This window comes from Pleurodeles waltl, chromosome 1_2, assembly GCF_031143425.1.
Source record: "Pleurodeles waltl isolate 20211129_DDA chromosome 1_2, aPleWal1.hap1.20221129, whole genome shotgun sequence".
NCBI lineage: Eukaryota > Metazoa > Chordata > Amphibia > Caudata > Salamandridae > Pleurodeles > Pleurodeles waltl.
Genome location: NC_090437.1, coordinates 489,348,403 through 489,375,663, shown reverse-complemented (window position 1 = coordinate 489,375,663; position 27,261 = coordinate 489,348,403). Strand labels below are relative to the sequence as shown.

The 27,261-nt window shown below is 43.1% G+C and overlaps 1 protein-coding gene across 2 annotated transcripts in view; it reads right to left on the bottom strand.

The window, feature by feature from the left end:
- Positions 1–9,801: 9,801 nt before the first annotated feature.
- The window catches only part of TBCK (TBC1 domain containing kinase), a 1,319,282-nt gene continuing 1,301,822 nt past the window's right edge, over positions 9,802–27,261 (bottom strand). For both annotated transcript variants that reach the window (XM_069241253.1, XM_069241261.1), the window contains one exon: positions 9,802–10,887. In XM_069241253.1, coding sequence (XP_069097354.1) covers positions 10,777–10,887 — 111 coding nt within the window. In that variant the 3' untranslated portion in view covers positions 9,802–10,776. The remainder of the gene's footprint in view (positions 10,888–27,261) is intronic.

Below are 27,261 nucleotides of genomic sequence, written 5' to 3'. Positions count from 1 at the left end.
TGCAGAAATCATGGTCTTTTACCCTTGTACTAACTGCAAAGCATGCAAAAACTGTGAGAAAGTCCTATTTTATGAGGTTCCACCAAATTTGGCAGAAAGGTAGCTTTTGGGTCAGAGATCACACATTTTGTTATTTGGTGTAAATCCATTCAGTAGTTTTAGAATAAATAAAGGAAATCAAAATTTGTATATCTAGGGTCGTGACAACTTCACAAATACTCCTGATTTCGTGCAGAGAGTGGGGGCTGTGTCTGGGGGGGCGGGCATCTCCACTAGCTGGAGTGCCCTGGGGAATTGTAACACGAAGCCTGAGCCTTTGAGGCTTACTGCTAGGTGTTACAGTTCCTGCAGGGGGAGATGTGGAGCACCTCCACCCAGTGCAGGCTTTGTTTCCGGCCCCAGAGAGCAGAAATGCTCTCACCCCAGCGGCGTAAAAACTCGTCTCTCAGTGGCAGGCTGGCACAGGCCAGTCAGTCCTGCACTGAAGGAATCTCTAAGATGCCATCTTTGTGCATTTTTTAATAAATCCAACACTTGCATCAGTGTGGGTTTATTATACTGAGAAGTTTGATACCAAACTTCCCAGTATTCAGTGTAGCCATCATGGATCTGTGGAGTTCGTTTTGACAAACTTTCAGACCATATACTTAACATGGCCAAACTGTACTTACAAGGTCTTAGAATTAACTTAGGCACTGTAGGGACATATTGCTCATGCAGGTATGCCCTCACCTGTGGTATAGTGCACCCTGCCTTAGGGCTTTAAGGCCTGCTAGAGGGGTGATTTACCTATGCCACAGGCAGTGTTTTGTGTGCATGGCACCCTGAGGGGATGCCATGTTGACATTGCCTTTTTCACCCCACCAACACACACAATCTGCAATGGCAGTGTGCATGTGTTAGGTGAGGGGTCTCTTAGGGTGGCACAACAGATGCTGCAGCCCTTAGGAACCGTCCCTGGTCATAGGGGCCCTTGGTACCACTGGTACCTTTTACAAGGGAGTTATCTGTGTGCCAGGGGTGTGCCAATTGTGTAAACAATGGTACATTTTTAGTGAAAGAACACTGGTGCTGGGGCCTGGTTAGCAGGGTCCCAGCACACTCTCAGTCAAGTCAGCGCCAATATCAGGCAAAAAGTGGGGAGTAACTGCAACAAGGAGCCATTTTCCTACAGAGGAGCTCTGGGGGACTCCACAGATTAGCTTTTTGGATTCAGAGGTGAAATTAGAGTGCTGTTGGAGAGGAAGGAGATCCAACTTAGGGTAGGTCGTTGAACTCCTGAAGTCTGGTGATGAGGGTGCTGTGGGAGACAGTGTCAAATGCAGCTGAGAGTTTTAGCAGGATTAGTGCAGAAGTTTCCTTCCAACAGTTCATGTTTCCTTTAATTCCTGCAGTCTTTCTTGCTACATTTAATCTCGCCACCATGAAGCCTAATTTGTATTTTTTCATAGTATTAGAGTGCCTTCTCATGTCACAATCTCAGTAGTGCTATCTCAGGAGAGCATGTCAAGGGACCATAACATATACCCATGTACTTTGCCACCTCTTTCCAATACTTCTGTAGCTTCGGGCATTGGCAGGTTATATGGTGAATAGCATCCAATTGCAGACATCCCCTCAGGCATAAAGCATCCAGAGATTTTCCAATTTTACATTTGCATTCTACTATAATAAACTTGACAAAAAACATTTAGATCTACCAATCGGAGTCTGTCCTGATAACCACCAACCTAGGATAGCTGCATGCTTCTTCTCACTCTTAATCAGTCTGTGCCAGGTCCCCTCCCAACTTTTGCTTAAATGCTTCTAATGTGTTTGCTGTATTATGAATTAATTTATGATGTTTATGATATGGTCTTCCTGTGCATCTGGGTGGACAGTAGCCTGTAGTCTAGGGATCAACTATTTCAGATGTCTACCATGTCTCCAGAGTACATGACTAGTCCATGCCAGAGTATATATATTTGTGTGCATTTGCTACCTTACATTATTTCTTAAGTTCTTCAAAGACTTTTGGTCTTTTTCTTGACCTCATACACCCTCTATCTTTGGGATGTTTATGAATTCCTATTTCTGGAATCCAAGCAAATCTTTGCCTTCCGTAAAGATGGTACTATCCCATTACAGTGTCTACCTGGTAAGCTTTCTCTTCCATCCCACCGCCACAAGGGCAACATACCATGCTTTAAGGACTGTTTATGTGAGGTTTGGCAGAGTGAGGGTGGGGGAGGAGGAATTCCCACCATACAGTGTAGTCCCTTTTATCTTTGGTATCTCTATCTATTCTTACCAAGAGTTCAAATTGTGCTGCAAATTCTAATTTATTTACCACTATTCGTTCAGAGGCCCAGTAGTATTTCCTTATATCTGGCAAAGATATTCTCCCCTCATCTATTGTAGTATTGTCAGTGCTATGCTAGGCATTCCTCCCTCCCATACTAGGGTACGTAATAGCTCCTACATAAGTGTAAAGAGGAAGTACAGAACCAAGTATGGTGTGCTTTGTAGGCCATAACATGTCTTACGTAGTGTACATATTTTTAACTAAGCTACTTTACCCAGAAAAAAGAGAGGCCACATCCTCTTCAATGGTTGCTACAATGATTCCGAGATTCAAATCTACAAATAGTTCTTTTTCTCGGGGGACATACATGCCCAGATATTAAAAACCGCCACTCGATGTTCCCAATTCTACGTTTACAGTGGTTGCCACTCTGTGGGTTCATTTTGGAACCGAAGAATTGGCCAAATCATATAATAATATGCAAGAGTATCTTGATCGATGACTCAAAGATCTATTAGATAAAAAGCAGATCATCTGCACACATGCAGATCATATATTTTAACTTTCAAGTCCATCTAAGGCATCTAACCAATGCATCACCTCTTATCCAGCATGCCAAGCTGCTTCAGTGCTTGGGCAACCCTGACTAGAGAGAAATAGCATCCTTGCTGTGTGCCTCTTTCTAATGGGAATGGCTTGGAGAGTACTTTGTTAACTTTGAACCCTGCCACTGGGTGGAGTACAGCAGCTGTATCAAGTCACAGAACGTTTGCCAAATCCCATATTTTGTAAATGTCTGTTCAGCCTTGAAAGAGAGAAACACAATCGTCTCTCTTTCTCAATGAGCAAGTTCCATACAACAGTGCAGTCTTCTGAGACTGTACCTAACCTGTGAGATTGTTGTTGCTCTTTTTAAAGGGCAAACCTAAGCCTAGGGTCTGGTCATGGTCCTGCTCTGTTTAGAAAGTTCTCAGCCTTCTGACTGAAAAAACTGCTGCCTGTTGAAGGGCCTGTACACCGGTTGGGCCTGGACATTCCCAGAAGGATGCAATTAAGTCAAGATCAATATAGGCTATGAAGAACAGACTTTAGTTTCAGGAGACGGAATTGGCACGGATGATTGTTGAATTTGGATGATGAGGATGACTTTTCACCTAAGGAGGAAGAAGACTGGTCTCACACATGTTTTTGTATTATTCTTGAGATGGGAAAAAGAAGACCTCTCCTAAGAATTCTTTCTTTTTCTGGGTGACTAACCTTTTGAGGAAGAGCACGTTCTCAATCCCATGCTTTGGAATACTTTTGTGAGAAACAGCTTGAAGTTGCTCTCGTTCAGAGCCTCTGAATGCATTGGTGGGTGCTTATCGAACAAGGAAGAACAAGTTACTTACCTCCGGTAACGCTCTTTCTGGTAGATACTCCATCAAACTGTAAATTCCTTACCTTTACAATATCCCCCTGCGCAAGCCTGTATCCTGATGATTTTTCAGCATAGCCCCTGCATGCCAGTTGGAGGAATTGTGTGGCTCCATGTTGACTCACTCCGCCCCTGAGCTGAAGGTATTGCCACCAGCAAAACTGCTTTTCAAGTGAGAAGTCGAAACAAAATACCTGTTAAGAGCTAAAATGGATAATGAAATAAGAAACTCAAGACTAGATTCACATTCCACTGAGGAAAAAAATTGAGTGGGAGGAAACAAAGTAAACCTTTCTGAAAACACACCACTAGTGATAGAAAACGGAGAAGGCTGCTCAGGGAGACAAAGACACATGAAGGAAAGTAGGTCACTCAAATAACCTTTGACAGTTGCCACTGTTAGAGCCTTGCTAGACAAGCGATAGTGCAAAGAATAGAACAACTAAAAGCAAAGACTGAAATTGATTCGCACTTTCCAACTCACAGCAATAAACAAATGTTTTCCAGCAGCCGCGTAAATGGATTTTCTGGTGGCTCTCGTTGCAATTAAGACAACTCCGAGAACTTTAGCGACAATGTGCCCAGGTTCCAAGGATGCGAGCCCAAGTTGTCAGATGCCTGGCACATACTCCATGCAAAACGTGTAGTCCTGTGATCTGATCACGTTATTGGACGTGCATTATGACAAAACTACGAGATCTTACAAGCAGACAGCTGGCCTGTTAGACCTATAGCCAAGCTCGATAAAAACATATATACACTGCCAGATTCATAGACCTGGGACTTGTACTGGCTAAACACACCATAGCTATGGCAAGGAAGGTGGGAAGGCGAGGTTGCACCCTGACTTTGGGAAAGGGCTGAGGGATGTTGAGAAATGAACCAGCGCTGAAATAAACTCTTAAGAGCACAATAGGGTCTGGCAGGGTTCCGAAACTGGAAATACAGCCCAGGACGATAATGGCTAAGAGAGATGAGAGGCCTCCATAAATATTCTTATCCTGGTGGCCCCCTCCATGCTGCCTTGGCGACAGCACCCAAAGCCAGGGTATGAAATACTCCTCTTGCAAGTTAGGCTTTAAAATAGTATGCTGCACATAGATGGTGCAGAGGGAGACAGGCTAGTGCGTAACCACACATGACATTTCATGTGGCTAGTCCCTTGTGCATAGTACACAAGTCCACCCTGGACCCCCACACACTTCCAGTCCCTTCTCCCCTGTTTCATATGGGCATGGAAATTAACAGAGTGTGGACATGTCGACAGTTGTTACTGTTTAATTGATGAATGTGTGTAGACCATCATCAGAGGCAACCATAGCCTATTGGAAAGGTCAGCATACACTGAGCACTCTCAGTAATAACTTGTAACAATCTACGTTACACACAGTGGAAAGAGATGTAAACATTATGTGTAATTGTAGAATTATCCTAGATATGTATGTGTCCTTTGCAAGCTATAAAATGGTCAATAAAAAATATTTCAAGAAGATGACTTCAGGATCTTGAACTTGGTAAAGAAAAAATACTCCAATTGGCAATGTTAATTTTATCTAAACCGAGATGGCTGGCCAGGACGACACGTGAAGGCAAACAGAGCATCCACATGCTCTAACAGACAATATACATCACAGGACATCAGAAAGCCAGGATTTGAAAGGGTCTACCCTTCTGACTCGCTCCACTTGACATATGGTCCAGCAACCCATTTAAATGAATTTTGTAATGGTTTTCCTGGCCGCGCAGACAACATCTACAATCTAACCACGAAGATGAAAGGACTGTAGCTCATTCCCCACTCTATGCTGCAGCATTTTAGGACTTTGAAGCAGGAACCTGACCATCCTGCTATGAGAACAGGTTCACCTTGCAGAGGAGTGTATAAGGTGGTTGAATGGTAAGAGCCAACAGGCGGGGTAACTAGATCTTTCTTTCCCATTCTAGGGCCATCATATCAGTGTTCTTGATCCTCTTTCACCTTCTACAGGACTTTTGACAAAAGTAGAATCAGTGGAAATTCATACAGCAGGTCCTGAGACCAGCTGAACCAGAAGGCATCCCATTCAGAGGAAAGTTCAAGGCACAACACCAATGCTAATTCCTGTTCTGGCCCATAGTGAGGACATCCACGTATGGAAAGCCCAATCTGGAGAAGACCACATCGTTGTGAAGTTTCCACTTGTAGGGAGAGGCTACAAAGAGAATCTTTTCCTGTGTTGAGGGAGCCTGCGAGTGTGGTCACTATGAAAACGCTCTATTGCTGAGCCCATTGCCAAAGTTGAATCATCTCTCAACAGAAGGCCCATGACCCCACACTCCCATCCCTTTCTGATGAGAGAATAGACAGCGGCAGTGTTGTGAAACAGAACTTGAATGGTGCTCTCTTAAGTGCAAGACAGTAAGGCCCACATGACTTGAAAGACAACCTGATTAAAAAGAAAAGGCACATTTATGTGCAGGCACTACTCCATCACAGAACAAAAGACCTGTGCCATGGTGTCACACAGAGGGGTGCCTGAACTCAACAAGGAGGCATCCGTGTGTATGGCTGTCTGCACCTGGTGATTACTGAAGGTAAGACCCACCAGCTGATTGGAGTGGCACATCCTCCAGCGGAGACCTGGATGGAGTGACTCAGCAATCTGCATTCAAGCTGAGAGGATGCCTTGATATTGGAGATACTGTATTGTCAGGCACCTCTGAAAGGATCTCATCCACCATCTGGTGTGCAGCACTAACAGGATGTACAAAGCCATCAGACCCAGCAGGAATAGGAACTGCAAAAGAGGGATGAGAGACTAAATCATAAGCATCGGAATCATATTCTGAATATCTAAAATTGTCTGAGAAGGAAAAGCTTTCACGCAGTTCATGTCCAGTACCGCTAAAAGGTTAGTAAAAAGTAAGTGAAGGTTCAAGATGAGACTTCTGGGTGTTGAGTGGAAAGCTAAGTTGTGGAGAATGGTTCACAGTGATTTTCCTTAAGTAGCGCTGCATACCCTGCTTTTGCTAGCCAGTCAAGCCACCATAACTTTACAAGACTTTCATAAAAACACATGGTGCAGTCATCAGTCCAAATGGCAGGACTGTGAACTGACAATGCTGGGACCACATGGTGAATCTGAAGTAACATTTATGAGCAGGGTGATTTGGTAAATGGAAAGCAGGTGCTCTGGATATCCAGGGACACTAGCTAATATCCTGCATTGAGGGCTAGCAGGCAAAGCCTGCTTCAGGGACAACATCTTGAACTTGTGCTGCTGAGTAAACAGTTTTAAGAGGAAGGGAAGAGGAGGGGTCTCAGAGCTCGGTTCTTCTTGGAAACAAAGAAGTAAAAGGACTAGAACCCTTTCTTCTAGTGGCACCACCTCCATGGCGCTTTTGTGCAGTAGGCAAAAAACATCTGCCTTCCGAATCATGTTGTATGCCATAGAAAATGTCCTGGTGGAAGGACAGCAGCCTGGAGACGACAGAAAGGGCAGAACATACACTTCTGAATTAGCTGCATAACCCAGTGAAACTTTATAAATGTTTCCCACTTGGTAGAAAAAGGTATCCTCCAATCTCAGCAGAAGTTGGTGGCATAAGGGGGTAGCATCATAAAGGTTTTGAGGTAGCAGAGTTGGTGGAAGATGACAGGGACTGGATGTGCTGCTGTTGAAGGTACCATCCCTAGATCCACCCCTGCCTTAATATAAGTGGTACATTTGTTGGAGCATTTGTATTGGCTGCAAAGGTTGTTGCTGCTGGGCCTGTTGTGCTCTGGAGAAGTCTAGACATTTCCTGTACTGCTGGTAGAATTACCTCACTGGCGAGGCCAGGGCCAGTTAGCAAGCTGTTTCTGAAGCACTCCCAGGAGGAATCTGCCTTCTCTTCACAACAAATAGCAACTCACCATTGAAGGGAGTTTTCATGAACAAGGCTTGGACATCTCTGATGAAGCCTGTGGAAAACATCCATGTGTGGCACTGTAAGATAACAGCTGTGCCAATGGATCAAGACAGTGTGTCTGCGGAATCTAAGTTGCACTTCAGGATTTGTTTGACTGCACCTAAACCACTGTTGACCAGACCTACCAAAGGCATAAACATACTTGCCCAGAAGGCACTTTCCATTAGTCACATGGAGAGCAAGACTGCCTAAGGTAAAGATCTTACAACCTATGGCGTCCAGCCTCTATGAAGGGGCTGTAGTGAAAGCATTTGGGTTTAATTTGGGGATAGAGACCTGGATCACTAGACATTCCATTAAGGGTGTGATGACAAAAACTCTGAATTATACAGGCCAAGCCTCTGTAATCTAGTGCGTAGCCTACGGACTGCCGGGCCCAAAAAAGGCTAATTCCAGACAGACAGTGAGAGGTCCAAGAGTATTTTGTTAAAATACCATAGAGATTCTGAAACACTATGAAAGAGCTGAAAGATTTCTGTAAAAACTAAAATTTTGCTCCAGTGGATGCAAGATCCGTTCCAATGCTCCTGCTGCTTTTCTCACCACCAAAGTGAATGAAGAAACTTAATCAGAAGGAAGGCCAGAAAGGTAAGTGGTAAACCTTCAGGAAAGCTGTGCAATATACTTGCATGTTGATTATCCTATTGAAGGCCAGCATCAGTATTGTAAGATGTGAAAAAAGGTAATCCGCTTCTGGATGATCGTCTTCTGGTTAGCCATATTCTTTACCAGCCATGACTAGAGCACTGAAGTGGAAACTGAAAGGCTCTCATGTTCGAGAGAATCTCTGCACCATGGGAAGAGGCTATGCCAAAGGGTCCTCAACAAATAACGCCTTAACTTTCACTTCCCTCATCCGGATGAAATCAGCCAACTTTGAAGGCACTGCCAAAATCAGATGTGTTGCTGTTAAGTGCATGGGGTGGTGCTTTGGAGGGCACTGTCTTCCTTGGAGGGCACTGAATTCCTTGGAGGACCCGAAGCTGCAACCTGTAGAGGATCAGGTATGTGAGGCATCGAAATCACAGCCGCCAGAGTTGTCAGATTTGCAGGATTGGGCTCATTCTTAGTCATCAGTGGGTAACAGAGCTGTCCTGTAAACAGTCAGCAGTGCTAGCCGGTAGGCTTCAACCTGCAGGAGATCAGAGAATGAAGTCAAACTCCAGCTTCATATTTTTAAATGTTAAAATTAGCTCTGGCAATGAGGAAGAGCCTAGCATAAGGGAACAACATCAAAACTCCGAATGATCCTGGGTGTGGGACTGTTTCCTCAAGGAAGAAGATTTCTCCTTCTGATTGGTACTTTTTGGTGTTGTGACTTACCTCAAGGAGAAGGGAGCGCTTTCACATATCCCGAGACCAATAATGGGACACCATAATTTCTTAACTTGAACCAAAAAATGTATTATTTATAGCATTGCTCCTTCCTTCTCTCTTTACTTGCACCACTTCACCAACTCGGCAACATTCGTGCTAACAGAATGGTACGTTATTTGCCAACCTATCAACTTTATTCTTTGTTGTCTCTAATATTATGTGTTCTTCATCACTATGAAACGTATTTTTTGTTTGCAGCCACTAAAAACGATGATAAATACTGTTGCCACGATAAAAGGTAAAACAAAACTATGAAATAAAAAGCCAGTTTTATGGCTGCTATAACTTTGTCAAAAAAATAATTATATATATATATATTTTTTTTACATTCTGTATGTCCAGTTTTGGGAGCCACAGGTGTAGCACAGTGGTTACCAACCTTTTGACTTCTTGGACCCCCGCATTATCAGTACTGGAATCCAGGGACCCCCAGTGAATCATTAATCAAACCTGGAAATCCCCCCCCCCCGCCCCTAATGAGTCATTACTGTAAACTGGGGACCTAATCTGTGAACATTATTACATTTTCTTATCAATCAAGGACCCCCTGAGGAGGCATTGCGGACCCCCAGGTGACCTCGGACCACAGGCTGGGAGCCACTGGTGTAGCAGATTCGAATACATTAGGAAGGACGGGGAAGGCTTTTGAACAGTTTGTTTATCATTGGTTCACATTCAAGTTTCATTTCTTTTGCACATGATCTTGCCATTGGACTAGGTAACAAGGTTGAGTGAAGGTGCAACTTTCTGTGAAAAGTGACAGTGCGAGACGTTTTTCTTTATTTTAAGCATTTTATTCTGTAGTCATGAATGCACTTTGCATTCGTGTTTACGCTTTTGTGCCTTCTAATAAATGTAAGTAATGAGCCTTAAAGTAGGAGTAATGTCATCACTTACATAAAAAGTAAAAGCCCATTCATACTGCATGTTCCCTCAAGGGCAGTCGCGATTTTCTGACAGTTACAAAACAACCGATTTTCACTTAATGCGTTCATCCCTCACTTTACTTAAATCACAAATGTTTAAATATAGATACCTTAGCATTTGCCAATATATCAGCACAGCTTTCCAACATTGTGCTGGAAGCCTCATCTTCAAAACGAAGCATGAGGAATGATCCTTGTCTAATGGAAAATTGACCAATTTGCAAAAAATCATGCGGGCAAACCACTTCTACTGGGACAGATTAGGCTAGTGCGCAGATCGGACGTTTTTTGACTGGGAAGTACTCAATTAGCAAACAAATATCATGCTGCAGTCACTAATCAACACTTTGAAAACTGTCCCTAGTACCACAAAGTGCATTTGCGAATTTGTCATACAAAGGGGCAAAAAGAGTATTACTTGTAGCACCACTAGGCACATAACATTCACTAATACATGATTCAACAACATATAATTATAATAAGATTAGGTTCTTCTTCTAAACATTAATTGAACTGGCTCCTTCCTCCTTTTCTGATCGCAGTACATTGTTTAGAATAGGATAATTTTTCGGTGCATTCAAGATCGGTCTTGCACCTTGGATACATTCTCATTCCACTCCAATCCTGTACTGGAAGAACTGAACTCGAACTCGGGCTTGTCAAGCACACGCATGTGCTCGTTGGGAGTCCGGCAAAGCAGAATGTATTGACTCCAAATGCAAGTGAGACAACACTGGGCTTCGATGACTGCTAATCACATGTTGGGGTTGTGGCAAATACTGTCTTGAAGCTGCACTTCAATTTTGGTTCACAAGCCTCACTCAGATTTGTGGAGACGGGACAGTCAGCAAGCCTGTTGGCCTGATCTTGTTGATACCTCCATCAAGTATGCAGATTCTTGGGTAACCAACCCGGACCAGGTGACCTGCAAACTAAGGAAGACATAGAGATCATTACCACCAGAAACACTGTTAATGTCCTTCCCGGTAATTTAAACATAGTTAGAAAAACTCAATGGGAAGTGTGGCAACTATAACATCAGAATGCATGAGGTAAAACCAAGGTAACAATCCTGCAGGAAATCAGTTATAAAATTCAGAACAAAAAGCCTACAGGTCTAAAAGTAGAAAAGGCAAGGGGGAGTGCATCATCTGTGGCTTGTCAGCTCATATATCACCAAACATTATTTGCAAAGCTTGACCATTACAAAATCATTACAATTCTGTTATAAATCTGTTTGTAATACATATAATGCTAAACATTGATTAAAAGACACTACTAGCTGTGTTAATGTAGCACATAAGCTACATATATAATCAAAGAATTGTGCTAATTAAGTGTGATAGTGGGAGCAAATGGCATGGTCTTACCATGGTTCTACAAAGCTTGATAAACATAGAACCACTGTGGCCGGATTTACTGTTATCAGAATTCCAATGTTACACATACTCAAACTTACCTTTTCCAAGTACCGTGGTGGCCGAGATTATTGGTATCACAATTCCAATGTTGTAAGCCCCGTCAAACCTGCCTCTTCCAATAATCTCTGTGGGGTCTTTTAATGGCATCACACTTTCAATGCTGCACAACCCCTCAAAACCTAGGATGCACCTTCTCTAATTTCCTCCTGTCCCTCCATCTCCTCAATATCCTGATGGTCACCATCCACCAAGACCAAAAGATGAGATCTGTAAGGACTTGGTTTCTGTGCCATCTGGAATACGGCAGCACTTTTGACCTCCTCTATAATTAAAAGAGAGATATCAAAACAAGCAAGTGTGCTAGAGAAAAAAATGGCTAACAAAAAAGCCAGGTGTGTTTGCACATATCCAAGATAAAGCACAAAAAGAGGGATATTTCGTACTCCCATCAGTTAGGGCAAGAAAATGAATGGGATGTGAATGGCAGCGACAGCCCTAAAACTGAAGAACTCGGAGGTTGATTCATAAAGGAAAATGTACTTTTACGAGTCCTAGGTGTATGTCTACAATTTTTATAAAGAACTCTCTTGTTGGGTCTCATAAAAAAAGCATGCCTATGGCTCTGATACACAGGAATCTACAAAAATCAAAGATTTCCATCCTACCCCTTAGCCTTAACTGTCATATTTTCTGCTGAAAATATCTGCTGGATTACAGCTGTTGTTTAAACTGTAGCCTTAACTTTTTTCACCTGTTGAAAATACACAGGTGTTAGTGATTTTGTTTTACATTTGATTTGCACATTTACTGCAGGCTTTTTAGGAATTCAGTTAAGGTTCACAATTTGAGTATAGGAAGCAATTAGAAATGTTAGGTAATATGAAGAAAGTTCTCACTTTGAGAGTGGTTCATCAATTTACCAATAGCCTTAAGGCACACCACCACGCGAAAACCCCATGTTTCCGTTTCTGACCATAAATTTATGACAGTTCAAAATCGGGCGTACCTGCACATTGTGCAGGGTCATAAACCTCATCTGCTGGCATACATTTCCACTGGTCCTGGTCCCATAGTTCAGGATCTGCCACCTGTGCTCTTAGCACTTTATGCACACCCAGGCAGATCTTAAGTGCCCAAAATGTTTTCTGGCGTAGACCCCAAGTAATGTTGGCTCCCCCTCTTCCCTACTCACAAAGTTGCTCACAGTGTTACTTCTTAAACCCTTTTTAGAGAAAAAAGAAAATAATATAGAACAAGAAGTACCCACCTCATGCCTCAAATAACATTCACATCTCCATTTCTGGCTTTTTGGTCCAAATCCACAGGAGCTATTGCTGGGCATGTCAAGCCAAGTATAGAAAAACTTGAGAGAAACTAAGTAAAAAAGTACTCCCTTCAATTGCATTTTCCAGTTTTGGTAATGAAAAAATGCAAAGAAAAATGCAACCGTAGAGGGAGGAATGCTCAATAGTTTATGGAGCCAAGTGGTGCCCTGTATTACCTGATAAAGCTAAATTCAGTCCTAAAAACAGAATCAATGCAGAAATCTGTTCAAAAATCTTGGGGACATACCACATCATAGCACTACAAATTTCCATTATTGTACAAATCTAAAAAAAATCACTGTATTACTGTTGCACTAACAGACTGATTCATGATACCTTCAGGCCTTGAATTTTTTTCACAGCAAACTCTGTTTAACAACAGTGTTTGCAAATTAAAATTGATCAATGCATTTACCCACATATATGAAGGGATCAACTCCAGCAATGTCATAATAATAATAATCTAAGATTTGTAAAGCGCGGCAAATCACCTGTGAGGTTCTCAAGGCAGTGAATTGTAGTGTAGGCACAGGGAGATGGGACAGGATGTTGAGCTGACACTGAGACTCAAGCCTGGTCCTCCAAGCTCCGAAGTCGGCAGCTCACGCCATTACACCACACCCTCTCCCTCCCTCACAAGAACAGTTTAGGAGCACTCACTACATACGATGATTTAACCTCAATCAGGAGGGCGGGATCTACATTTTTAACCCACCATATGCACACTTCCATGAGGCAAACAGGATATTTCAGTAATCTCATCATAAAAATTACCATTTAGTATCACAACTCCTGTGGCAAGACACTATTGTCGGCAAATGCATGGGAACAATACAAAAAAGAAGCAAAGAAGCAGTAGAGGCTCTCAAGACCTCCGATAAGCATGAAGATCTTGTTACGGCTAGAAACCATATCTTTGGGAGAAGTGTCATTGTGGCAAAGACTAAGAACGTCTGCACACTCTGCGTCTCTAAAAAAACAGTGACATGTCACTTAATACGTATATTTACAGTCTAGAGAGAAGTGAAGCTGGTTCCTTCTGTTGTTCTTCCCGTCACACGTTTTGTGAGGGTTGGTACATCCTGGAAGAACAGTGCAAACTCTAACCATTCTAACAAGGAACCATTCTAACAAAATTACGACTGAATATCGCAACCACTTTTCTTGGGGTAGACACACAATCAGACATAGCCTCGGTGCTGGAAGAACAAGGAAAGCCAAAACAGTTGACATTTCTACATCCTGCAGATTGCATGTGCACACAACCATGCAAAAGTCAAACTTATGGGCTTTGCCAATGCTTGTTTAAACAACAGTACTGGGGGTTGAGCAGTGTCAAAAGCATCTAAAAGGGATACTATAGAAAATAAAGAGATGCTTTCTTTTCTGTAGCATTCATCTGTTAGATGCTTATGTCTGTGTTAGCTCTCCATTTCTACAGGGCTCCTTGGTGGCAAATTTTAGATATAAAATATTTTCACAAGCATGCATGCATTACAAATTAGGCGTCCCCAAACAGAATAGAAAAATAGTGAGACTAAAATACTCAATTTTCAATTTACTAAATAAAATACTCCTGATTGACAATGCCTGGAGCTAATGGCTAAAAGTTCAGGGGCAAAAGAAGCCAATGGCCGACGATTCCAGATGAAAAGAAGCCATTTGCTGAAGGTTCCAGAACAAACAAAACAATGGCTGAAGGTTCCAAAGAAAATAAGCTAGTAGCTGAAATATAAGTAAGTATAAAATACAACATAAAAGCATACACTTGATAAGATAACTGCTCTAGCAGTCACAGGGTTGCTAAGAGTGGCTTCAATCAGCAGGGCTTCTTCTATTTCGAGCTTGTCAAGCAGCTATGAGTATTGCTGGTCTGCCCTTTCCAGTCTGCTGAATGACGCACCACAAATGTATCTCTGTGTGAGAAAGGGAATTGAGGCCACAGTTCTTAAAAGCTCTCCTTGCATAATCAGAGCCAGTGGCTGCTGTACAATTTTGTAATGTTCTTGAATGATGGAACATATTGGAAGTCACCAAGGAGCTCCATGACCATACAGAATGAGGCCGGAGCCAGAATTCCTTTACAATCCTATGTAACTCAAAGGTATGTAAGGGACCCTTTATTCCTTATAACACCTAGTTACACCATTGCCCTTCCAATAAACTGCTTAAATAATTTTGGGTCTTGCTGCTTCAAATGAAAGGGATATTGTTGGGGCATGAAGGATAAACGTGCAGTCTATACGTAAAATCAAACGCACCAAAAAGCAGTTAGTAATTTGTCACAAAACCTATTAAATATCAGTTTAACATAAATCATCTTAAAATGAGCAGCAACATGCAGTGTGTTTATCTTTTTCCTGGAATGAATTGTGGGCACACATTAAACATGCTGCCATAAATCTATCATTAATTTTAGAAAAACAGATCATAGGAATGAAAAGCTTGTTCACGTTGTATTCGTTTAAACTGGATATGCAAAAGTACCCCCTTCCCTGCCTTTCGCCTACGCTGCTGGCAGCTGCCATTATAGCATAACTCAAGTGTAGTAAGTTATTGCAGTTAAGCAGCTATGCCATTTTCTTATTACAGGTGATTCAAAATGTCATAACTCGGCTATAATAGGAAAAATGGTTTCATACTGGTATTGAAGGCTTCCATTATATATATATATATGGGAACAAGTATCCCCTACTGTACATTACAAGTACATTGAAAACCACAGAGGTGATCTCATAACCATTTACAGAAATTAGGCTGGGGCTCGAGTTCCTTTGTAAGGCAATGGAACTCTGAGGTGACTTGCAATATCCTTTTAATGTATGCAGAGGGTGTTTTATACCCTATAATATATGGTCACACCATCATTCCTCCTACAAACTGCTTCCAGTCTTGTTCTTTTATGTTCATTCCAGATACAAAGAATAAAAGCTGAACCCAAAGTGCAAAACTTAACACAAGATATTAAAATCAGTTTCATGCAACTCAGAGTAAAACATGCTGTGCTGAAACATGGGAAGATGAACAAGATACTTGCCTTCAGTAAACACCTTTCCTGGTAGCAACTGTCTAACTGCAGATTCCTCAGCTTATGAATTTCCCTAGGTGCCAGATTGGATCTGCAATATTTTCATGGCAACTCCCTTGTCCGCAGATAGGTGGCCTTGTGTAGCGTTGCATCAGGTCTGTCCTGCCCCCCCTTGTGATGTTGTGGGAACTATTATCCATGTTATCGCCGTGTGCTAACAGATTCTTTCTGATCTCCATATACACGGTCTGATGCAGAGCACACAGACATCAGAGTGTGCCAGTGTCCAGAGTGGAACCTTATAAACAGACTGCACAAGTCCTTTCCACAGAATGGGGAGGAGGGGAGGCCAGTGAGCAACCTGCAGTTAGATAGAGTCTTTACCAGAAAAGACATTACTGAACCTATGCAACTTGTTCAAGATTTCTAACTACAGATTACCAACCTTTTAAATAGATACCAGAGCAGTATCTCCGCAAGGTGGTAGGTCTGTGGAATGACTCAGACCTGAAAATCCTGGATGACAGATCGGGTGAAATGCCCATTCCCCCCAGTTCTGACTATAGTGCTTGTGAATGAGTGGAGGGAGACCCAATTTGCTTCATGGTGAATGCCCAATACTGGTACTCCATGTACCGGGGCAGTGGTAGCAGCCTTTGCTCTGGTGGAAAGAACGAGTCAGCCTTCTGGGGGCTGCTTCTTGGTTAGCCCACAGGTGAACCTTGCATGAGACAATCCATTGGGAGATGTTTCTCAATATACCGCTTTCCCCTGTTTGGCTCTAGAGAAGTCCACAAAAAGTCGATTGTCCAGTCAATGGTCTCTGATCCAATTAATGCAAAAAGAGAGGGCCCTCTTAGTATCAAGACATTAGGGTCACTCCTCTTCCCTGGAGGGATGAAGAGGAGCATCGAAAGAAGTTAAGGTGATGGGTTGCCCTATCTGTAAGGGCCGAGTACCTCTGGCATGAAAGAATGATTTTGTGCTGAAGGACCAGATTGTCCGGGAAGAAGGATGGGTATGACTGCTGGACTGACAAAGCCTGGAGTTCACTCACTCACTGAGCAGAGGTGATTGCAAAGAGGAACACATTTTTATGGTTAGCAGGGATAGTAAGCAGCAGTGAATCGATTCCAAAGGAGTGCACATCAAGTAGGTGAGAACCAACATGAAAGTGTCACTGCTGCATAAAAAAAGAGGTTGGCCAGAACATGTAGATAAGGCCTTTTGAAAAATGCATCACAACAAGTGATTTGAAGAGAGATGGCAGATCAGGCCACCATAGATAGGATGAAAGGGATGAAAGATAACCCTTAACGTGCGCCACAGAAAGGTCTTGCTGGGCGAGAGAGACCGAATAATACAAATTCAGACAGCTTTGCCTGTAAAGGCTGAATGCCATGGGAAGAACACCAGAAAACAAGTTTGTGCCAGATTTAGTGGAGGGACGTCTGGATGCCAGGATGACACCTCCTACCTTGAGTAGAAAATTAAAGGCTATCAATTGCAGCTGACAGCTGAATCTGATGAGATATACTCATGGCCAGAAGTTCCGGATACCACACTCTCCTTGCCCAGTCCTGAGCCACTAGGTGACTTGGGCCCGGTCTCTCCTGATCTTTTTCCACTCTGTGGGCAGGATAGGTCCGGGCGGAAAGGTATACAGGAGTCCCAAGTCCCAGTCCTGACAAAAGGAGTCTCAAAAGTAGAACTGCCAAAGGAACTCAAAAGCGCAAAAGCTTGGACACTGGGAGTCCCCTGTGGTGCCGAATAGATTGAGCCAGGGTGCTTCCCATGGTTGGAAGATACTCTGTATCAACTCAGAGTGTAAAAGCCATTTGTGATCCGCTAGGCAACGTCAACAGAATTTGTCTGACCTGGTGTTCAAAGATCCTGCCCGGTGCTGGGCGATGAAGGAGATGCCCAGAGTCCTCAGTCATGTCCGGAGACATAGTCTCCTGGCACAGAACCCACAACACCACGCAGCCCTGTTTGTTGCAGTGCCACATAGCAGTCATGTTGTCCGTGAGAACCTGTACCTGTTCCCCCCCAATGGTCGGAAGGAACGCTTTCAGTGCTAAGTGAACCACTCATAACTTCATCAAGTTGATGTGGACACAGGTTTCTGCTGGAGACTAGGGCCCTCATATCTCCACCTCTCCCAGATGACCTCCCCAGCCCAGCAATGATACACCTGTTACAACCATTAGTTTGGGTGATAGGGAGAAGGGTCTGCCGCCGGACCAACTGCAATATAACAGACACAAGTGCAGGTTATTTGCAGTCTCCTCTGGCACCTGGATGGAGTCATGAGGGTCCCTTTGGTGCTGAACCCATTGAGACTTCAGATCCCACTCACATCCTGCATGTGCCATATGGCATCATCCACAAGTATGCAGGAGGATAAGAGATCAAGAAGCCTTATGTCAAAAGGTTGAAACTTCTGGAACATAGCCAAAATGTCCAGCACTCATTAAGGCTGATGGAAGACTCAAAACTGCGATGTGTCCAGGATGGCCTGATGAAGGGGGAGCTGTTGTGAAGGAATCAGGTGTAACGTCAGCTCGTTGGTGAAAAAAAGCCAGATGTCAACAGCTCGGTCGTCCTCTGGAGCTGGTGTGTGAATGTTTGAAGTAAACCCGCTTTCAGCAACCATTTGTCTAGGTATAAGACGACTGGTATTCTCATCCTTCACAGATGGGCTGCAACTACCACCATCAACTTTTGAATACCCAAGGTGCACTGGTAAGGTCAACGGAGAGCCCCAAGAAATGAAAGTGCTGCTGGCCTAACTGAAACTGCAGGTAACACCTATGGGATTACAGGAAGGGGGTGTTGTGAAGTAGACATCCTGCAAATCCTATGCCATCATCCAGTCTACTGTATCCAGAGCAGACAACTTGGGCCAAGTTGAGCATTTTGATCATGGCCTTCCAGATGAAAAAGTTCAGAGGGCAAAGATCTAAAATAGGGCGAAGACCTCTGCCATTTTTTGCCATCAGGAAATAATGTGACAAACAGTAAGTCCTGATAGCAGGACCCTCTCTATGGCTCCAAGAGAGACTGAAATTGTCCTCGACGTATGGGCAAGGGATCCTCAAGAAGGTGTTGAAGTGTGAACAGGAAGGGTAGGAAGTAAGTGTTCCACAATCTGGAGCACCCGTTAGATGTGATGTTCCTCCATTCGAGGAGGTGAAAGGTGATGCAACCTCCCACCAGGCTTTTGTGTGCAGCAGCGGATTACAAATCAATTTTGCAGCAGCCAAGGGATGGGGAGCTGGGGTTTGGATACAACATTGCCCCTGGGGGTCTGGACACTAGCGGCCTGATCCCCTGCCTCTACATGAACGGATTGAGAGACCTATTGTTGAGGCATGTTCCAGCATTGCCTCTATTAATATTCTGTTCCAAAGCCTCAAATGGGAGACAGTTTTGTGGGAGGGGAATATGTGCAACTGTGGAGCGAGCCGAAGGGAGTGAGCCATTGCTTTGCTGTCCTTAAAATACTGTAAGGCTGAATCTGGCTTCTCTCCAAAGAGACAGGTCCCATAAAAGGGCTGGTCTATCAGAGATGTTGGACGTCGCTGAAGAATCCCATTGAGCAGATCCAAGCATGCAGCCTAATCACCACGCGGGGATCACTTGCTTTACCCAGGCATTCTGTACTTACAGTAAAGTACTTTGCAGTGCTTGTCCATCTACGTTAAGGCGGTGTAGATTTGCCTGCAAAATGTCTGACACCCTACCCACACCGCATATGAGCGCTGGCTGCCTTAGCCCAAAGTTGGTCGAGGAGAACATCCTTTTTCCAAAGGTCTCTCTGTCTTGCAAGGTGGTTAGAAAAACTATAGGCTTTAATCATCTGGTAGAGGTCTGCGCTACTAGGCTCCCAGGAGAGGGGAGTTGCAGGAGAAAGGCAGAGTCACTCACCTCAGTCCTGTGCCACCTTGCATTCTGCCTGCTGACTGGCAGGCAAGATTCTGGTTTTGATCAGGTGCCCAACAGTGTGTCTGTCAATGCCTAGCTGGATGGCAGTGGAGGCTCTTGTATGGTTTGTCCAGGGTGTAGCACCTTATGAAGGGCATTAGTCTTGACTTCAGTGAAAGGAAGAGTCAAATACAAGACTTTGGCTGCCTCCTAATCACAGTAGCAAAGGAGGCAGACTCTTCAGTGGCCACAGTAGGAAGGGACGAGTAAAGGCCAGCATCAGATGAGGTATTTAGGCAGCTGATGTCCTGCAGGTCATAAAATAGGTTTTCATCATCAAAAGCAGGTGACTGTCATCATCAGATTCATGTAGGAGGTGTGCAAGGGCCTCTAGATCAGATGCAGGATAGTGATGGATTTTCTGCAATGTCAGTGGAAGTGGCTCAGGGTTTGTCTTGGAGCCTAAAAGGTCTATTTGCTTCGCCAACGTCAGTGTTGACATCGATGATCGGGGCTGCGACGTGAACCACAGTGCCACAAGGGGTGTGGGGTTGGCATCGAGCCTGAAGCTGAAGCCTACCTCAATGTCGGGTCTAGTAGCACAGTAGGCACCAGGAACGAATTTGCCAGTGGTAGCCACCTCGGCCCAGAGGCGCTCCAGAGGAATCCGGTCGGGGACCAAATATCTGGTCCATGGCCTCCTGAAATTCCCAGATTTTCTGTGACATCACCACAGGGCCTGGGAAGTCGTAGCACAATGGAATCATGGTCACAATAAATTCTGGGGTCAAAGACCTAGTTTACCACTTAGAGGTACACGTGGCGTGCCACACAACTCCTAATGGTGGGAGTAGCAGGACAAAGTGCAGCCATGCTTGGATTGGTTGTATTTCTTGGACTTACATGGAGACTGGCACTTTGATGAAAACCAGTCATGAGTGCGGCCCTGGAAACGGGAGAGTGTCTGTGCCCTTGACTTCGACCCAGACCTCCCGGTTTCCAACTTCTTTTGGTGTTGAGCAAAGTTCAGCTTGGTTTTGAGCCATGGATGGCTTTTGGTTTCATCTGCTTGCCTGGATCACAGGACAATGAGTAGTGCTTGAAGCCAAGACACTTGAGACAGGCACTGTGTGGGTCCATCACTGTAATCTCCTTATGGCAGTACTTACGTGGTTTGAACTCTTTCTTGTGAACCTATCCCTAGTACAGTGGTAGAATCTGAAGAAAGTAATCACTGTCTGAACTATGAAAGTGTGAGCGAGTTAGCTCTGGGTCCGCATCGGAAGACATGGATATCGTGGCTCAACATCACAATAGGGTGGGCCGGAGCACAGCCACATAACACCACCTACCAGCGCACGAGGGAGTTGCTATGGAGATCTTCCAGATCCAGTTTGGAGCCTGGAGAAATTCACAAGGTGGGAAATCTGCGGTTAGACGTCTCTATTAAAAGCTATATTTCTGTAATGACCTATAGTGTGGGAAAAAATTGACATATTGCCATAAATATTTCCTTTTAGACTGAACGCTTTTCATTTTAGAAAAACATTTTAGAAGAAAGAAAAGCCAATTTCCCTTTTTTCTTTCTTAAATTGCGCTGCAATTATGCTCCTTGGCCTGCCTTTCACCTTTGCTGCTGGCTCTGGAGGCAGCCATTATGACATCTGAACTCAACTACAACAAGTTATTACAGTTGCACGACTATGTCATTATTTTTCAGCCGGCTAGATACGTCACAAGTCGCCTGTAAAAAGGAAATTAAAGATGGGTTTTTATAGGGGGATTAGAGAGTTTACCCTCTATTACATAAAGCAAATGATTCTGCTTTGGTAGCAGAAAGATTTTCAAAGTACAACCATGACAAAATTGAAAAAAAATGTAAGCTCGTGTTTATACCCTTCCCATGCTTTAACATGCTTCAGTGACTAAGGACTGTTACACCATGGTTATTATCATGCCCAAGATATTCAAACACATTTACTAGTCTAATCTCTCCTCAAAAGTATGGTTTTCTAGACTGTATACGATTTGAATGAGGTGTAAACCATAATTGTAATTTACTTTTAAAATCTGATAAAAAAAGGCATCTGCAGCACGGCTTCTAGAATACTGAACACTCCAGTAAATTCCTGCCAGGAGGCTCTAGTTTACCAGGGTTAAACATCAGCCTAAACATTTCTTACCCTCTCAAAAAAGACTTGAGAGAAGTCAAGATCCTCTATTTATAATTGCCAGATAGTATCTGTTTTGGGTAGGCCAAGATGGCAGTCATACCAGTGTCAAACTGCAGACGTGTCCTGTGGTCATCCACAGGAACTAAATATTTGTAAACATCAGCTGTCCCTATTTAGAGTTTGCGCCTTTCATGTCTGTACTTGTTTGACTTTGGCTTTATCATATTGCATTTTAACCATGCCCAACATTTTAAAGATTGTTCCTTTTTGTCACTCCTCAGTAGTTTGTGGTTGCTCATCACAGGACAGTAGCAGTGTGTATTTATCTCATGCGGGTACAGGCGTGCTATTAACAGCTTTAGCGGGGCCACTGGAATTACGCTGCAAGGGAGGTTCAAACTATGTAAGAGGGTTTACTAAATTATGTAATAAGAGAAGGCAAAATATTTGGACCAATGCGGCTCATTTTGTGAGAGTATTACTTCATTAATTTGTCATTTTAACACATGTTAACATTGCCCAGGCAATCGTTTCACCTCATTAGTACCAGTTCAATACTCAAATTCGACAATAAGCATCCGAAAGGCGACCAGCCAGCCTTTGTGATTCGCCTACCAATGCGCTGAAAAACGTGTAGACACATTTCAATGTTTTTTTTACCCGTTTGAGCTAGAAACAAAATGTTTTTTTGTTTAAAATCTGCAAATCAAGCAGTAAATGGTGGACTATGTGGCAAATGCAGTAAATACATATTTATGTAGAAAACATTGCAACCACAGAATCACATAATTCCAGTGGTCCTGCCCTGTACATGGGTTATGCGTGACAAATTAAAGAAACATCAACAACCAATCATCAGGGTGAAGTAGTGGTGTGTGGAGAGTAAGGCTGTGAGGAGGAAAGGGCAACAAGGATATTGGAGTAGAAGGGCGGGTAGTGAGTAGTGTCTCAAGTGGGATGTATGTGGTGACGAGCAGAACTCCCTCAGACAATGAGTGTGCCAAGGTAAGGGTAAAGAATAGATGGTGTGTTGGGAAGTATGGGAGCAGCAAAGGGTCAGTATAAAGTGGTTTGGAGGGGAAGGACGAGTGAGGAGTTGGCAGAGAGTTAGGTGGGGGAGGCAGACATACACATGCTTCTCAAACACTGTAAGACTAGAGTTAGAATAGTAAAAGCATTTTGCATACGACTACTACATGTATTTTAATGTTCTAACTCAAACCTTTGTGCTAAGGTGGTCTGGGATACTGAGTTGCACCTCGTGCCACAGGCACTATATATAGTTGCTGTGCCTGCAGTCCTCAACACGTCCAGAGCCTGTAGCCTTTATCCCAAAACCAAGTACTTTGCTTGCATTTATCAGTCCAAAAGCAGGGAGACCGCAAAGCATTTCTGTTTACTTGCAGCTGTGGCCTCTGCCCACAAAAATGTTTTAGAAAAGTAATGGCAGCCTACCCCAGAAAAGTGCAAAATATTTGCTGCTTGGCATTGGTATTATGAATACTCAGGCTATGAGAGCGCCTTGGCAATAACTTCGTAAAAAGAAACATGCTCGCCATTACATGACATTTTAATTTTAGCCTTCAAATTTAAGTAAGCAGGACGTGATAAATGACTCAAGATTGTTCATAGACATTTTATAGGCAGTGGTTTCTTTACCAAAACAGAAATTTGAAAATTAGATAATGGAATGCAACACTGAACTAGTAGGAAAAGAAAGGAAGATAAGAAGCGAGAAGCAGAAAACGCATAAGACAAACTGGAAACATATGTAAGGTTGAAGAAAATTGAATACATGAAGAAACAAGTTCTATAGTTCAAGGACAACAAAAAGGTAGAGGATCAATCTTATGGCAGGGAAGTGGAAATGGAGAACGATTCCAAAAGTAGTTGAGATATTCTTGTTTGATAGAAAAATCATCAATAAGTCACACCTAAGCCCACACATGTCTGTTAACATGTAGCACGACGCAATCACTCCTAGCAAATACTATGCGAATCAGCCCTGGATGTCACATAACTACACAGGAAATAATTACAGAACTGAGCCAGTTTGTCTAAGTCAAAGGAGAAAACGGAGGAGCAGAGGAAAAACAGTTTTATTTCTATACAAAGTTGAGCCCCCTCCTAACAAAATTATTAGGTAAAGGAAAACAGAGTGGAGGAAACAAAACAACGATCTGTCAAGACTGTACAGTTGTAGGTATGTATAAAGTAAGACATACCTGAATCTGCTGCAGAGACGTGAAGAGGCCTGACTCCAGAGAGAACAGAACTAAAGAGGATTAGTTCAGTTTCTTAGTATATTTATAGAGAGTGTTGTGGGACAGTAGGTAAAGTGTTGCCAGAAGCAACAGATCTGGTTTGTCCTTAATGGAGGGAGTAGGCAATTGCTGAGCGAATTGTGCGTTTGGGCCTCCCACTGTCCTAGTAAGAACATTTCATATTGAAGCAAGAACTTGCTCTACAACAACATAGAGGCTAGGAGTAGGCCCCCTTTGCTGATCAGACTAAATTAACCGTTAGGCTGTTTCCTCAGAGGCAAAGTTTGTGTTGAAGGATTTGAACTTAAATGGCACTGACAGTAAAATATCACATAGTATAATACTTCCGACAAAGGGCCAGCCTTCTCGTTGTGTCTTTCAGAAAGCATATGTGCCTGCACAACTTTACTATGTGAAGACAAAAAGCTGTAACTTAAACAACGTCATCATGACAGTAAACTAAAACAGAAATAACAGGTGAGGCTGATTAGTGAATGGAGACACGCTTCTTGACATAAGGCATTCCCAAAACATACACTTCCCAAAACAGAAAAACATAAATCAGCAACTAAAATATTGCTTGGTCCACAAGGTAAACCTATTAAAACAACACACACTAGCCCTCAATATTAGGCTGGACTCAATGTTGCCTCTGCAGTGTATTAAGATGACTGCATGGTGCTACATTTTTCAAGGATTGATGACATAAGGCCTCTACACATTATTGTTTTACAAAATGCTTCAACGAGAAAGCGGGCAATATTTAGTTTATAATGTAACTAGTTTTTGCATCTCCTGTTTCAGAATTCTCACATATTAAATGACCACTAAGATCGGCATAATGGTGATAATACCCGTCATGACAGGGCCCTCCATGATTTTCCTGTTATTCTTCAGCAGATGGTGAGTATCGAAGAAAATAGAAATATGTGGCTATCCTGTCTCAAAGCGCTTGACCGGTGGATGCCTTAGCCTTTCACTGGATGGCTGAGATGTTCTAATATTTCCCCCAATTGTTCCCCAGTCATTAGCTCTTAAAAAATTTAGAAGGTAAAGTTGTTTGTCGAACCTATTTGGCGTGGTGACAATGGTTTTCCCTTGTTGCACCGCTTGGTTCCAGAAACACAATTTTTTCAGTCACGAGACTTCCCAGATACTTCTAAATTCTGTCTTTGGTATAGCTTTTTGTTGCAACTGCCATTTGATGGTTTGGAAGCTGAGCAGTTAGGGTAGCAGGACAAGGCTATGCCAAAGAAGTCTCTCTGTGTCCAAGGTTCCAGGCAGCCGACTACAATGATAGGCCATGTCTGACAAAAGGCACACTTTTCTTCTTATAGTTCTTTTAAATGCTATCTTTGGAGTTGCAATACTTTTTGATCCTCAAATATGTGTAGGGCCTGTCCCTGGAGGCGTGACAGGTTACAACATGAGAATACTAGGAACCACATTAGGTTGCTGCAGTGGAAGCTCTGGTGGTTTACCTCTCATGCAGTTAAACTACAGGATGGAAGTTCTTTCCCCTTTCTGTTTTGGGATAAGCCACTGCTGCCTCAGGTGAATTAGAGTCTAGTTCTGGGCTAGCAATGTATATTGATTTAAAGCTTTTGTTGTATAAGGTTTGCTTACACAAGTGTTTTGTTGTGTGATGAGCCATTCCTCATGTTTATAGGGTGCAACCAAGCCCACTCTATAATTCATCCTATGGTGATGCTTCTCAACATAATAAACATTTCTTCCAGCCTTCATCTCCAGAGTTTCCTGAGGAGCTGTTTGTCGACTGCATGTATGTTCACTGGATCCTCTTTGCTCTTTACAGCTGATGCTCAAACAAATTTGCTGTGCATCACTTTGGTTCCTCATGGAAGGGTAAATCCCGAGCCTACTGCTCCTACATGAAGTTGTTGAGACAGTTTCCGTTACACAGTTCTTCTGAGGCTGCCTGCACAGACAGTATTGTTCTATGTGCTGTATGGTAGCCACTTGGGCAGAATTCCAGTAGATATATTCAACTTTATTTTCTGTACCACTACATGGGCTGTCATCTTCAAACATAATAATGAGTTTTTAATCACGTCTTGAGGGGATTTAGTCTAGTGCATTTAGCGTACAAGTCTTAAACTTGTCTACTGTGTGATTTGGAGAGACGTTCTACTGCATGGGCAAAGTGGGCAACTGTACAGGGTTGCCATCTTCAAAACGGCTCCCACCTGTGTCAAGTTCTCTGTCTCAACCTTTAAAGTATAAGGTCAATCAGGGCACAAGTCGGGGGTACACGCGGATGGACGGCGTCTACCCACTATTTTCACAGGGTGGACTCCGTGCACCCTGTCAAGAAGTTGAGCCCCACTAAAATATGCTGAGTTCATCCCCGTGTAGTGGGACATTCACCATTGCCTGCACACACTTTCAGCAGCGTCTGCACGTTGATGCTTTCATTCGTTCTGAGCAGCAACGTGCAGGATGGGAGAGGGCTTTCTTATTTTAAATTACTGCTCGGCTAGGACAAAGGCCGAAATTAAGGGGGCATCAGGCTTCCTTTTGTTTGATTATCCAGCCTGGAAGCAGTCTGAAGCCTCACACTTAGCTACAATGGAGGAATCAAGGGCAAACAGATTATCTCTTCACAGGCACTTGATCTTCACTTTGTTCAGTACCTGCAAATAAGAGATATGCATGCACTGTAAGAATGTCAGATGTGTTGGTCTGTCCCAGTACTTAGTCAAATAACAATTTAAATACCACTATTTTACTTTAGTTCTTTTATAGTGCTACTCATACCAATTAAAGGTGTCTGAGTGCTTTACATCATATGTAAGCATTATACATCGACAATAAATATGTGTGTAAATCAATGTATAGGATGTGTTACATAATACAATGAGGGTTACAAGGTGTAGGAGCCACGTCCTTCATAGCTCCCTGTGTTACATTAGAAGGATTACAAGTTGTGAATTTTGTAGAAGACACATTAACCCTCTGTGATACTTTGATTCAGTCTAGGACTAGGCAAAGCACAGATCGCTCCAGCAAATGTATTAAGCTATAAACTTATTTTATCATTGTTATTAATCCCTGAGAATTACTAGGCACACAAAGATCTCTGCAGCAGGTGCCCTAACTCCATAAACTATTTTAAAATGTAGACTTTGCAACCAACTAAGCAGAAC